This window comes from Heteronotia binoei, chromosome 2 (genome assembly GCF_032191835.1).
Source record: "Heteronotia binoei isolate CCM8104 ecotype False Entrance Well chromosome 2, APGP_CSIRO_Hbin_v1, whole genome shotgun sequence".
Lineage (NCBI taxonomy): Eukaryota > Metazoa > Chordata > Lepidosauria > Squamata > Gekkonidae > Heteronotia > Heteronotia binoei.
In genome coordinates this window covers 10,254,667-10,269,554 of record NC_083224.1, presented here as the reverse complement: position 1 = coordinate 10,269,554, position 14,888 = coordinate 10,254,667, and the positions used below count along the sequence as shown (strand labels likewise).

The window sequence follows — 14,888 nt, the reverse complement described above, 5'->3', positions numbered from 1 at the left end:
GTGTGCCTAATTTACAATGTGAAATATATGAATGGATATTTAGATTTGATTTTTATTGTAACATGAAGTTTGTAAAATTTAAAATGTGGAGCATTAAAATATTTGAAGGTTTTTAAATGGTTACCATAAATCTTTGTTCATCGCAGTAGTTGTTTCACTTCTATCGCCTATCCCATTTACTGTGTTCCCTTTTTTTTGTTACGATCCCCAGGTGGAGGCTGGGGATCCCCCGGTTTGCAGGCCCTCCCCCCACTTCAGGGGCATCGAAAAGCGGGGAGGGGGATGTCTGCTGAGCATTATTCTCTCATATAGGGTATAATGGAGAATTGATCTGCAGGTACCAGGAGCTCTGAGGGGTCTGTTTTTTGAGGCAGAGGCACCAAATCTGCAGCATAGCATACAGTGCCTCTCCTCAAAACACCCGCCAGGTTTCAAAAGGATTTGACGAGGGGTTTCAATTCTACGAGCCCCCAAAGAAGGCGCCCCTATCCTTCATTATTTCCAATGGAGGGAAGGCATTTAAAAGGTATGCTGTCCCTTTAACTGCGATGGCCAGAACTTCCCTTTGGAGTTCAACGATGCTTGCCACAACCTTGCTCCTGGCTCCGCCCCAAAGTCTCCTGGCTCCACCCCCAATGTCTCCATGGGCTTGGCAACCCTAGAACTACTTCGAGCCCGATCTAATGCCAAAGGACAGCTGCAGAAGCACAAACTCTTCAGGAGTACTTAGTGGCATCTTTGCACACAGGGCTTCTTTTGTAGCAGGAACGCCTTTGCCTATTAGGCCACATCCCCTGATGTAGCCAATCCTCCTGGAGCTTACAGAAGGCCCTGTGGTAAGAGCCCTGTCAGCTCTTGGAGGATTGGCTACATCAGGGGGTGTGGCCTAATAGGCAAAGGCGTTCCTGCCACAGAAAAAGCCCTGGCCACACTCTTCTCCAACCAAAGAACACTATGAATATTAATATAAAATACCTTCCCTGGACCAGGCCATGACAGTCTATCAATTTTGATACCCACCAGTGGCATGAAGAAGAAGAGGAGGAAGAGGAGGAAGAAGAAGAGGAGGAGGAGGAAGAAGAAGAGGAGGAAGAAGAAGAAGAGGAGGAAGAAGAAGAAGAGGAGGAGGGAGAAGAAGAGAAGGGAGAGGAAGAAGAAGACGAGGAGTAGGAAGAAGAAGAAGTGGAGGAGGAGGAAGAAGAAGAGGAGGAGGAAGAAGAAGAGGAGGAAGAAGAAGAAGAGGAGGAGGGAGAGGAAGAAGAAGACGAGGAGGAGGAGGAAGAAGAAGTGGAGGAGGAGGAAGAAGAAGAGGAAGAAGAGGAAGAAGAGGAGGAGGAGGAGAAAGAAGAAGAGGAGGAAGAGGAAGAAGAGGAGGAGGAGGAAGAAGAAGAAGAGGAGGAAGAAGAAGAAGAGGAGGAGGAGGAGGAAGAAGAGGAGGAGGAAGAGGAGGAGGAGGAAGAAGAGAAGGAAGAGGAAGAAGAGGAGGAGGGAGAGGAAGAAGAAGAGGAGGAGGAAGAAAAAGAGGAGGAGGAAGAAGAAGAGGAGGAAGAGGAAGAAGAGGAGGAGGAAGAAGAAATTGGATTGATATCCCGCCCTATACTCTGAATCTCAGATTCTCAGAGCGGTCACAATCCCCTTTCCTCCCCCCCACAACAGACACCCTGCGAGGTGGGTGGGGCTGAGAGAGTTCTCCCAGAAGTTGCCCTTTCAAGGACAACTCCTACAAGATCTATGGCTGCCCCAAGGCCATTCCAGCAGCCGCAAGTGGAGGAGTGGGGGATCAAACTCGGTTCTCCCAGATAAGAATCTGCACACTTCACCACTACACCAAACTGGCTCTCTAGGAATGCAGCTAGGAATCTCACCATGAGGGGAAGGGAGCATCAGTTCTCCCCTGCTGTTTGTCCAATAGCCCGTCTCTGTGTTCAGAGGTTCCATGTCACCATCATGGCTAATTAATGTTAATAGATCTGCCGTCTATGAATTTGGCAAGTCCCCTTTTCAATCCATCTGAGAGAGGGAGCTGGCTACGTCGTGTTTCGTGGCAACAAATCCCACAAGTCAATGTTTCGCAGTAGGAACAAAAAGCATTTCCCTTGGTTTTTCCTGAAGCTCGGGCCCTTCAATTTCATCGAGTGGTCTTATGTCCTTATGCAGGAGGTGGTGGTGCAGAGGTCTTATGTTATTATGTAGGAACATCTGGAGAAGAGGTCCATCAGAGGCTATTAGCACAAGGGACAGATGGAACACTGATGTTTTCCGGGAGGGCGTTCCACAGAGTGGGGGCTATTGTTGAGAATGTTTTGGGACATTTGAACTTCTTTCAGTTCGGGAATCTGAAGGAGATTTCAGGATCCTGAATGTAGTGCTCTCTGGGGCACATACGGGGAAAGGCGGTCCCGAAGGCAGACGGATCCCAGGCCATATAAGGCTTTTAAAGGTTATAACCAGCACCTTGAAACGAATCCGGAACGCCACAGGCAACCAGCGTAACGTTTCCAGCGAAGGTTGGGTGTGCTACCGTACGGCTAGCCCCAACAACAACCTGGCTGTTGCGTTTTGCACCAGTTGCAGCCTCCGGAGTTGAGTCAAGGGCAGCCCCACGCAGAGGGCGTTACAGTAGTCTATTCCCGAGGTGACCATCGCATGGATCACTGCTGCCAAGTCGTCACGCTCCAGGTATGGAACCAACTGCCTTATCCGCCTAAGGTGAAAAAAAAAATGCAGATTTGGCAGTGGCTGCTACCTGGGTTCTAGGAGCACGTTGAGTGTTCGACAGGATGGGCCATTGGCCTGACCCAGTGAGGCTTCTCTTATGTTCTTATGCCTTAAAAATATGGTATTGTCAGAGACCAAAAAAGCACCCCCGCTCTCTATCCACTTCCTCTACAGCCTTCATAATGTCATAAAACTGTATCGCGTTCCCCTTAGTGATCTTTTTTTTCCAAGTTAAAAAATTAACCTTTTTTTTGCTGCATCTCGTACGATAGTCCTGCAAGCCCCCAATCCTTCGGTTTGCTTTTTTCGGCGCAAGACAGAGAGGGTCAGTTTCATGTAAGGGTTTGGAAACAGCAAAACGACGCTGGAAGAGTCGCTTCAAGCTCAGAAGTCAGAGCATCCCAGAAAACCTTTCCAGCGTGTTTTGAAATGAAGAAGAAGAAGAAGAAGAAGAAGAAGAAGAAGAAGAAGAAGAAGAAGAAGAAGAAGAAGAAGAAGAAGAAGAAGAAGAAGAAGAAGAAGAAGAAATTGGATTTATATCCTGCCCTCCACTCTGAAGAGTCTCAGAGCGGCTCACAATCTCCTTCCCCTTCCTCCCCCACAACAGACTCCCTGTGAGGTAGATGAAGATATTGGATTTATATCCCACCCTCCACTCCGAAGAGTCTCAGAGCGGCTCACAATCTCCTTTACCTTCCTCCCCCACAACAGACACCCTGTGAGGTAGATGAAGATATTGGATTTATATCCCCCCCTCCACTCCGAAGAGTCTCAGAGCGGCTCACAATCTCCTTTCCCTTCCTCCCCCACAACAGACACCCTGTGAGGTAGATGAAGATATTGGATTTATATCCCACCCTCCACTCCGAAGAGTCTCAGAGCGGCTCACAATCTCCTTTCCCTTCCTCCCCCACAACAGACACCCTGTGAGGTAGATGAAGATATTGGATTTATATCCCGCCCTCCACTCTGAAGAGTCTCAGAGGGGCTCAAAATTTCCTTTCCCTTCCTCCCCCACAACAGACACCCTGTGAGGTAGATGAAGATATTGGATTTATATCCCGCCCTGCACTCCAAAGAGTCTCAGAGTGGCTCACAATCTCCTTTCCCTTCTCCCCCACAACAAGACACCCTGTGAGGTAGATGAAGATATTGGATATATATCCCGCCCTCCACTCCGAAGAGTCTCAGAGGGGCTCACAATCTCCTTTCCCTTCCTCCCCCACAACAGGCACCCTGTGAGGTAGATGAAGATATTGGATTTATATCCCGCCCTCCGCTCCGAAGAGTCTCAGAGGGGCTCACAATCTCCTTTCCCTTCCTCCCCCACAACAGACACCCTGTGAGGTAGATGAAGATATTGGATTTATATCCCGCCCTCCACTCCAAAAAGTCTCAGAGCGGCTCACAATCTCCTTTCCCTTCCTCCCCCACAACAGACACCCTGTGAGGTGGGTGGGGTTGAGAGGGCTCTCACAGCAGCTGCCCTTTCAAGAACAACCTCTGCAAGAGCTGTGGCTGACCCAAGGCTATGCCAGCAGGTGCAAGTGGAGGAGTGGGGAATAAAACCAGGTCTCCCAGAGAAGAGTCCGCACACTTAACCACTACACCAAACTGGCTCTCCTGATTTATACCTCGCCCTTCTCTCTGAATCAGAGACTCAGAGCGGCACACTTCATTCCTAAATATAGAGAATGTGGGCAGAGAATTAGCATTACAACAGACTCTTATTTATGGCACCTCACACCTAATGACATAGACATCAATCTGCTATTCTGACTTATATTGCCCCCTTGTTGATGCAGCCCAATAAAAAATCAACTAACAATCACCAGACCCCAAATTGTGATTCTTTTAATCGGCTAACAAACATCTCCATGATTTTGCATACCAGTTCACTGCCCACTTGCTCTATATTTAGGACTGTTGGCCGTTCCATCCTACCGTCTGATGAAGTGTGCTTAGAGAACACGAAAGCTCCCATTCTGAATAAAACTTTGTCGGTCTTAAAGGTGCCACTGGACTCCTACTTTGTTCTACTGCTTCAGACCAACACGGCTGCCCACTTGGCTCTAGCTATCCGAGCATTTACAGACGTTGCAAATACAGACATTCGAAACATCCAGACGCGTGAAGCTGCCTGAAGCAGTGAGTTTCACGAGACTCACGGAAGCTCTTCCCCTTCCGCAAATTTTGCTAGTCTTTAAGGTGTGACTGGACTCTTGGTTTTTTTCTGGACTCCCTTTACTGCTGCTACAGAATGGCTACCCGTCTTGATCTGCCTTACACTAAATCAGAGCACTGGTCCATCAAGGTCAGTTGCCTACTCTGACCGGCAGCCACTCTCCGGGCAGAAGCCTGGGAGATGGTTTGGCGTACTGGTTAAGTGTGTGGACTCTTATCTGGGAGAACTGGGTTTGATTCCCCACTCCTTCACTTGCACCTGCTGGAATGGCCTTGGGTTAGCCATAGCTCTCGCAGGAGTTGTCCTTGAAAGGGCAGCTTCTGTCAGAGCTCTCTCAGCCCCACCCACCTCACAGGGTGTCTGTTGTGGGGGGAGAAGATATGGAAGATTGTAAGCCGCTCTGAGTCTCTGATTCAGGGAGAAGGGCGAAGTCTAAATCAACAGTCGTCTTCTTCTCTCACATCACCTACCACCTGATCCTTTTCAACGGTAGAAGGTGACCACTGAGCCCGGGACACATGAATATTTGAAGCTGCCATCTGCTGGATGAGACCTTTTGGCTGTGAACATCAGTCTTCTCTCTTCCCAGTCTGGCAATGGCTGTCCAGGGTCTCAGGCTGAGGTCTTTCCCATCACCTACCGCCTGGCCCTTTTAACGGAAGATGCCGGGGATTGAACCTGGGACCTTCTCCATGCCAAGCAGAGGCTCTTCCACTGAGCCATGGCTCCTCCTCCTGGCTCTCAGGGCCTCAAGCTGAGGTCTTTCCCATCACCTCCTGCCTGGTCCTTTGAACTGGAGATGGCAGGGATTGGATCTGGAAACTTCTGCATGCCGAGTAGATGCTCTACCACTGAGCCACAACCCATAGCTCTGGAGCAAAGAGAGCCCATTGCCCCCCGTAGAGCTGGCTGCACAACACACAAGGGGCTGCATGGCTTGAACCCCAGCTGCAGAGAGGTGAGGACAACCTGGCATCATCACCATCACCAAGGCAACGTCCACCTGGAACTTCCCCACCACTCCAAAGGAACAATCCCAAGAGCATATGAATATATATGAACGTATGAAGCTGCCTTCTACTGAATCAGACCCTGGGTCCATCAAAGTCAGTCTTGTCTATTCAGACTGGCAGCGGCTCTCCAGGGTCTCAAGCTGAGGTTTTTCATGCCTACTTGCCTGGACCCCTTTTTAGTTGGAGATACCGGGGATTGAACCTGGGACCTTCTGCTTCCCAAGCAGATGCTCTAACCACTGAGCCACCGTCCCTCCCCAATATGTGACCTGTCAACACCTGGCTCACATCACACTGAGATACATATGAACATATGAAGCTGCCTTCTACTGAATCAGACCCTCAGTCCATCAAAGTCAGTATTGTCTTTTCAGACTGGCAGCAGCTCTCCAGGGACTCAAGCTGAGGTTTTTCATGCCTATTGGCCAGGACCCTTTTTAGATGGAGATGCCGGAGACTGAACCTGGGACCTTCTGCTTACCAAGCAGATGCTCTACCACTGAGCCACACTCCCTGCCCTGCTCTCCAGGGTCTCAGGCTGAGGTTTTTCATGCCTACTTGCCTGGACTCTTTTTCGTTGGAGATGCCAGGGATTGAACCTGGGACCTTCTGTTTACCAAGCGGATGCTCTACCACTGAGCCACCCTCCCTCCCCTGCTCTCCAGGGTCTCAGGCTGAGGTTTTTCACACCTATTTGCCTGGACCCTTTTTAGTTGGAGATGCCGGGGATTGAATCTGGGACCTCCTGCTTACCAAGCAGATGCTCTACCACTGAGCCAGCCACCCTCCCTCCCCTGCTCTCCTGGGTCTCAGGCTGAGGTTTTTCATGCTTACTTGTCTAGACCCTTTATAGTTGGAGATGCCGGGGATTGAACCTGGGACCTTCTGCTTACCAAGCAGATGCTCTACCACTGAGCCACCATTCCCTCCCAGTTCAAGCCATCAAATGTGCTGGGGAAGAAAAGGAAAAGACACCGCCAGGTTTGTCGCTACCCTCTTTCAAGCAGTTCACCGCTGCCAAGGCAAGACAACAGACACCGCCCCCCCCCTCCAGCACCTACCTCGTTTCTTCCTCCTGGCTTGAGTGAGCATTTCCATGGAGTTTACGAATAACAGCAACAGGAAAAGTATCCACTGCATCTGGCCAGGAATAATTTGAGGCAAGGAGAGCATCAGATCATCCGAACGGCTTGACGTGCCTCCGCTCGCAAAATGTTGAGGGAGCAACGGAAAGAAAACAGCTGTTGTGCAAAACAAAAGCAGAGAGAAAAAGAAAGAAATGTTCACCGCATCTCCCGAGGCTTGTCTCTTGGCACAAAAGGCAGCCTCTAAGGTGGCGCAGAGCGGGCATCGAAGGTGTTCAGCCTATCATCTGCACCATGTTGTTGAAGAAACATCAGAGGCGGACCCAGAGAGCACCCTTCAAGGTGGAACTCCTCTCCCTCACCGACTTTGACAAGATCCCGTGTCAAAGAGCAAACAGAGCAGCCTTTTCCTACTTAGGAAAGCGTCAGGTTTAACCTCTGCCGGGTTCGACCTCTCCCGGGAGCCGTCTGGCTGCATTGTGTCCTGCAGGCTTCTGCCATGGCTAGGGAGTCAGGTTCAATGGGAAGCCTTTCCAAATTATCGGGGTGGAGTCAAGGATTTAACCGTGTCCCTGCTGACGAGACACTCGTTCACCCTTGCCCCCGAGTCACCGCAGCCCCCCGTAAAACTCTCCTGACAGACTTTCTAGATTAGTCAGACACAAACACCAGCCTCTCCCTGGGACTTTATTTCAGAAATGGGATGGAATTGTAATCACTTCAATTTACTCAGCCGTATTCCATATGACAAACTCAGTGTCTCTTGGCAAGAACAAAGTCGGGCGAGAGAATCCAAAGAGCCGTACCCTTTTCCTTTTGGACAGCAACTAATAAATTTTCATTGGAGAGCTACTGACCTGGGCCATTCTCTTTCCAAACTTTTTATCTCTGCATGGCAGAAGGGTGTCTCCCCTCCCAAGTCCGGCGAGAAAAACATGTTGCGCCGTCTTGCCGTCTCCCCTCTTCTGTTCAGCGTTGCATTTGTTTTCCACAAACGGCTGGCAAAACTGGATATTCTCCATAGCCGTTAAAAATAATTCAGCCGCATTTTGCAGGAACACGAGAACAACCTGAAATCAGGAGGGGGGGGGGGAATTAGAACAAATACAACAGAGATCTGTCGCTGGCGTTGGTTCCAGAGCCGAAAACGAACCAAGCGTACATCTTTTGTACAGACATATGGTCATTTTCCAACAACGATTTTTTTAAAACAGAAGTGTACTCATGGCGGAAGGCTATGATTTCAAAACGCAGAAGGAAGAGGAACTCTTGGTTCTTGGGGGATTTTCTCGCCAAAAAACTCCATCTCTAAATGGTGTTTAGCCACAAAAAAAAAGAGTTTCAGTGTGAAATAGCTTCTCTCCCCAGACCACCAGTCCCTCTCCCTCCCTTGAATCACAGCTTCCCCAGCGGCATTACGTTAAAATAAAAGTAATCAGGAAAAATATTATTACAGAGCTACCTGGAGTATTCTAATCTAATGAAAGGACCCATCCGAAGAAGAAGTTTCAGAAGCTAGCCATGTCAGTTGCGCATTAGAGACAAACAGAATTTTCAGGGTATAAGCTTTCGAGACTCAAAGCCCTCCAATGAAGGACGTGTTGACTCTTGAACTCTTACACCCTGGAAATCTTCCTGGTCTTTGGTACAGCTGGACTCTAATCTCTCCGAAGGGATAGGATCACTTTGGATAGTGAACGCTACCTGCATCTCAACAGGAATGCCATTTAATAGCATTTCAGGGGGGGGAATAGAGAAGCTTTGGACAATTTTGAAACCTTTACAAAAAATTGTCCCTAAAACTTCTGGAAAAATATAAATAAAGACTCAATCAGTGATTCATAGGCTTCTTGAAGAAGAAGAAGAAGAAGAAGATATTGGATTTATATCCCGCCCTCCACTCCGAAGAGTCTCAGAGCGGCTTACAATCTCCTTTACCTTCCTCCCCCACAACAGACACCCTGTGAGGTAGATGAAGATATTGGATTTATATCCCGCCCTCCACTCCAAAGAGTCTCAGAGCGGCTCACAATCTCCTTTACCTTCCTTCCCCACAACAGACACCCTGTGAGGTGGGTGGGGCTGGAGAGGGCTCTCACAGCAGCTGCCCTTTCAAGGACAACCTCTGCCAGGGCTATGGCTGACCCAAGGCCATTCCAGCAGGTGCAAGTGGAGGAGTGGGGAATCAAACCCGGTTCTCCCAGATAAGAGTCCGCTCACTTAACCACTACACCAAACTGGCTCTGTATTGACGGTGGGGGGGGAGCGCCAGCTCTGAACTGCACGCATTGTTGGGGACCCAGAAAGTAACAGCCACAGTCCATCCTCCCCCCCTCTAAATAAAATGCAGGACTCTCGCAATATTTCACGCGGAATGGGTTTAAATTTATTGTTCGTCTACAGCGGCACCGAATGACCGGCTGGGATTTCATGACCGCTTTGAACTTTTGGCTGAAACGAATTCCAGTTTTGTTATCAGGCTTCCTAACTATCTCCTCACTCTGTTCCACCTCCTCCCTCCTGCGAGAGATTCACAGAACTCGTTTTCTAAATCCCGGTTCACAGTCGGAGAACAACCGAGGGAAAGGACGGCGGCAAAATCCCGTTTGCAGAGTTTGCCAGATACAACAGTCTACCGGTAATCTTTACAAAGATTTGTGACCCAACTTGAGCAGGGACGGCAGGATATAAATCAATAATAATAATAACGACAACAACAGCAGCCTGGTTTATTAGCCTTCCGTAGGGCCTGTAAAACAGAGCTGTCCCACCAGGCTTTTAGTTGAAGCTGCAGGCGTCTGGTTACGAACATATGAACATATGAAGCTGCCTTCTACTGAATGAGACCCCTGGTCCATCAAAGTCAGTATTGTCTACTCAGACTGGCAGCGGCTCTCCAGGGTCTCAAGCTGAGGTTTTTCACACCTCGTTGCCTGGACCCCTTTTTGGAGATGCCAGGGATTGAACCTGGGACCTTCTGCTTACCAAGCAGATGCTCTGCCACTGAGCCACCGTCCCTCCCCTGTTCTTGATCTGGCTGGCCTCCCGTATCAGCACTGTCACCAGTTCTATTAAATGGATTATCATCTGCCGTATCTATGAGATATCATGATGTGAGACAGCCAGGCTGGGCAATAAGTGATAATATGGTAAACTTCTCTGAGTGCTGTTGAGTTGTCTGTTCGTACAGTGATGTTATTGTATTGTATTGTTTTATCATACCTCCACTTGCACCTGCTAGATTGGCCTTGGGTCAGCCATAGCTCTAGCAGAGGTTGTACTAGAATGGGCAGCTGCTGTGAGAGCCCTCTCTAGCCCCACCCACCTCACAGGGTGTCTGTTATGGGGGAGGAAGGTAAAGGAGATTGTGAGACTCTCTGAGACTCTTCAGAGTGGAGGGCGGGATATAAATCCAGTATCTTCATCTACCTCACAGGGTGTCTGTTGTGGGGGGCGGGGAAGGTAAAGGAGATTGTGAGCTGCTCTGAGACTCTTCGGAGTGGAGGGCGGGATATAAATCCAATATCTTCATCTACCTCACAGCCTCAGCCAGTGGAGAAAACTGAGGTTTTGCTCTGTAATTCCTGTGCGATTGAGCAAGCCTGGCAAAGCAAGTTGTTTGGAATTCAATGAAATTGCTGAGCAGTCGGGTTAGAACGGATAAAAGGAGGTACTTCTTCACTCAAAGGGTGATTAACATGTGGAATTCACTGCTACAGGAGGTGGTGGCAGCTACAAGCATAGCCAGCTTCAAGAGGGGATTGGATAAAGTTATGGAGCAGATGCCCATCAGTGGCTATTAGCCACAGTGTGTGTGTGTGTGTATATATATATATATATATATATATATATATATATATATATATATATATATATATATATATATATATATATATGTGTGTGTGTGTGTGTGTGTGTGTGTGTGTGTGTATACACACACACATATATTGGCTATTGTGTGACACAGAGTGTTGGACTGGATCGGCCATTGGCCTGATCCAACAGAGCTTCTCTTATGTTCTTATGTGACACAGAGTGTTGGACTGGAGGGGCCACTGGCCTGATCCAACAGGGCTTCTCATGTTCTTATGTGACACAGAGTGTTGGACTGGATGGGCCATTGGCCTGATCCAACAGGGCTTCTCTTATGTTCTTATGTGACACAGAGTGTTGGACTGGATGGGCCATTGGCCTGATCCAACAGGGCTTCTCTTAGGTTTTTATATGACACAGAGTGTTGGACTGTATAGGCCATTGGCCTGATCGAACATGGCTTCTCTTATGTTCTTATTGTTTTATTGTTTTTACTTGTTTAATTTTAATGTACTGTTTTAACTCTGAACTGTAGGTTTTTATTGTTGTCTTTGTATGTTGTGATCCGCCCTGAGCCCGTTTACGGGAAAGGGCGGAATATAAGCCAACTAAATAAATAAAAATAAATTATTATTATTATTATTAATACTACTACTACTACTACTATTATTATTATTATTCCCAGCGGGGCTTCCTTCCGATTTCACACTATCTCCCCAGGGCTGCAAGTAATGTCGGGATTTTCGCACAGCAAACAGAAACCTCTAAAAACCAATTTCAATTTGTCACGCAAAAACGCCGACGTTACTTGCAGCCCCAGGGCAGATAGTGTGAAATCGGAAGGAAGAAGAAGAAAAAGATTTTGGATTTATATCCCGCCTTCTACTCTGAATTTCAGAGTCTCAGAGCGGTCACAATCTCCTCTACCTTCCCCCCCCCACAACAAACACCCTGTGAGGTAGGTGGGACCGAGAGTGCTTTTACAGCAGCTGCCCTTTCAAGGACAGCTTCTATGAAAGCTCTGGCTGACCCAAGGCCATTCCAGCAGGTGCAAGTGGAGAAGTGGGGAATCAAACCCAATTCTCCGAGATAAGAGAGCTATGGCCGACCCAAGGCCATTCCAGGAGGTGCAAGGGGAGGAATGGGGAATCAAACCCGCTTCTCCCAGATACGAGAGCTCTGGCTGACCCAAGGCCATTCCAGCAGGTGCAAGTGGAGAAGTGAGGAATCAAACTCGGTTCTCCCAGATAAGAGAGCTATGGCTGACCCAAGGCCATTCCAGCAGGTGCAAGTGGAGAAGTGAGGAATCAAACTCGGTTCTCCCAGATAAGAGAGCTATGGCTGACCCAAGGCCATTCCAGCAGGTGCAAGTGGAGAAGTGAGGAATCAAACTCGGTTCTCCCAGATAAGAGAGCTATGGCTGACCCAAGGCCATTCCAGCAGGTGCAAGTGGAGAAGTGAGGAATCAAACCCGGTTCTCCCAGATAAGAGTGCTATGGCTGACCCAAGGCCATTCCAGCAGGTGCAAGTGGAGAAGTGGGGAATCAAACCCGCTTCTCCCAGATACGAGAGCTATGGCTGACCCAAGGCCATTCCAGCAGGTGCAAGTGGAGAAGTGAGGAATCAAACTCGGTTCTCCCAGATAAGAGAGCTATGGCTGACCCAAGGCCATTCCAGCAGGTGCAGGTGCAGAAGTGGGGAATCAAACCCGCTTCTTCCAGATACGAGAGCTATGGCTGACCCAAGCCCATTCCAGCAGGTGCAAGTGCAGAAGTGGGGAATCAAACCCGCTTCTCCCAGATACGAGAGCTGTGGCTGACCCAAGGCCATTCCAGCAGCTGCAAGTGGAGGAGTGAGGAATCAAACCCGCTTCTCCCAGATAAGGGAGCTATGGCTGACCCAAGGCCATTCCAGCAGGTGCAAGTGGAGAAGTGGGGAATCAAACCCGCTTCTCCCAGATACGAGAGCTATGGCTGACCCAAGGCCATTCCAGCAGCTGCAAGTGGAGGAGTGGGGAATCAAACCCGGTTCTCCCAGATAAGAGAGCTCTGGCTGACCCAAGGCCATTCCAGCAGCTGCAAGTGGAGGAGTGGGGAATCAAACCCGGTTCTCCCAGATAAGAGAGCTCTGGCTGACCCAAGGCCATTCCAGCAGGTGCAAGTGGAGAAGTGGGGAATCAAACCCGGTTCTCCCAGATAAGAGTGCTATGGCTGACCCAAGGCCATTCCAGCAGGTGCAAGTGGAGAAGTGGGGAATCAAACCCGCTTCTCCCAGATACGAGAGCTATGGCTGACCCAAGACCATTCCAGCAGGTTCAAGTGGAGAAGTGAGGAATCAAACCCGGTTCTCCCAGATAAGAGAGCTATGGCTGACCCAAGGCCATTCCAGCAGGTGCAAGTGGAGAAGTGGGGAATCAAACCCGCTTCTCCCAGATACTAGAGCTATGGCTGACCCAAGACCATTCCAGCAGGTGCAAGTGGAGAAGTGGGGAATCAAACCCGCTTCTCCCAGATACGAGAGCTATGGCTGACCCAAGGCCATTCCAGCAGGTGCAAGTGGAGAAGTGAGGAATCAAACCCGGTTCTCCCAGATAAGAGAGCTATGGCTGACCCAAGGCCATTCCAGCAGGTGCAAGTGGAGGAGTGGGGAATCAAACCCGGTTCTCCCAGATAAGAGAGCTATGACTGACCCAAGGCCATTCCAGCAGGTGCAAGAGGAGGAGTGGGGAATCAAACCCGGTTCTCCCAGATAAGAGAGCTACAGCTGACCCACGGCCATTCCAGCAGCTGCAAGTGGAGGAATGGGGAATGAAACCCGGTTCTGCCAGATAAGAGAGCTCTGGCTGACCCAAGGCCATTCCAGCAGGTGCAAGTGGAAGAGTGGGGAATCAAACCCGGTTCTCCCAGATAAGAGAGCTATGGCTGACCCAAGGCCATTCCAGCAGGTGCAAGTGGAGGAGTGGGGAATCAAACCCGGTTCTCCAAGATAAGAGAGCTATGGCTGACCCAAGGCCATTCCAGCAGCTGAAAGTGGAGGAGTGGGGAATCAAACCCGCTTCTCCCAGATAAGAGTCCGCGCACTTAACCACAACTCCAAACTGGCTCCACGAAACTGGAAACCCCGCTGAGAAGAGGAACGTGATAGCGACGTGAGTGCGAAATCGGTCACTGTCGCCGAAATTTAGTAGTTCAGCCTTGATCTTCATTTATTAAATCAACCCTGGATAACCCTGCATGGACCAGGGCATAAGGCTTTTGAGTCTGCAGGGTGAATTCCATGCACTGGAACAAATATTTCCACAACCTCTATGTGAATTCCCAATTCACGTTTTCCATGGCATCCCATTTGATTTCTGTAGCTCATTTTTTCCACAGTGCTTCCAGCTCTAAAACTTGACTAGCCTTGTGGCAGGGAAAGAGGTAGGGGGGCAGGTCACCAAATTCGCAGAGGTCCCCCAGCGATGTTGGGATGATAGCCCGACTGCTGAGAAGGTCAGGGGACGCAACGCACAGAAAATGCCACCACACCACATATAATGCAATCTGGCGGACCTCTCGAAATGCAGAATGAGGCCCAATGGAAAACTGGAGAGGAGAAACTGAGCCAAGCCTCAGGCACAGGGTTGCCAACCCCCAGGTGGATGAATAAACACACAACCACAAATGGTTATAGGGACCGACAATTACTAAGACCAGGCCTCAGATTCAGTGGGAGCTCACAGGAGCACAGCTCCTGAACCTTTCTGAGAGGTCCACCTCCTTGTCCATTGAACAGTAGGTGCAGCTGCATAACAATCCCTGGATGTACTCCGCCACCTGTTTTTCTACAAAACGATCCCTGACTAAGACTATATAGCAATACAATAATGTTATCATGGTGAGAAGAATACACAAATACATAGAGACATAGACACAACTCTCCAAGCGTGCGTTCATGGAAGACAGTAGAGCACCAAAGTGCAGGGAGTCGACTTGTAGCTCCTGTTTCGACAAACCTTCAAGCAATGGGAAGCTCTACTCCATTTCCCTTCAAATCAAATAAGAACATAAGAGCAGCCATGTTGGATCAGGCCAA

The 14,888-nt window shown here is 49.2% G+C and overlaps 1 protein-coding gene across 1 annotated transcript in view; it reads right to left on the bottom strand.

Moving 5' to 3' along the window:
* The window catches only part of RSPO4 (R-spondin 4), a 130,209-nt gene extending 122,730 nt beyond the window's left edge, over positions 1-7,479 (bottom strand). The window contains exons 1-2 of the mRNA XM_060233462.1: positions 7,416-7,479; positions 6,978-7,157 (exon numbers count right to left, since the gene is read on the bottom strand). Coding sequence (XP_060089445.1) covers positions 6,978-7,157; positions 7,416-7,479 — 244 coding nt within the window. The remainder of the gene's footprint in view (positions 1-6,977; positions 7,158-7,415) is intronic.
* Between the last annotated feature and the right edge of the window lie 7,409 nt (positions 7,480-14,888).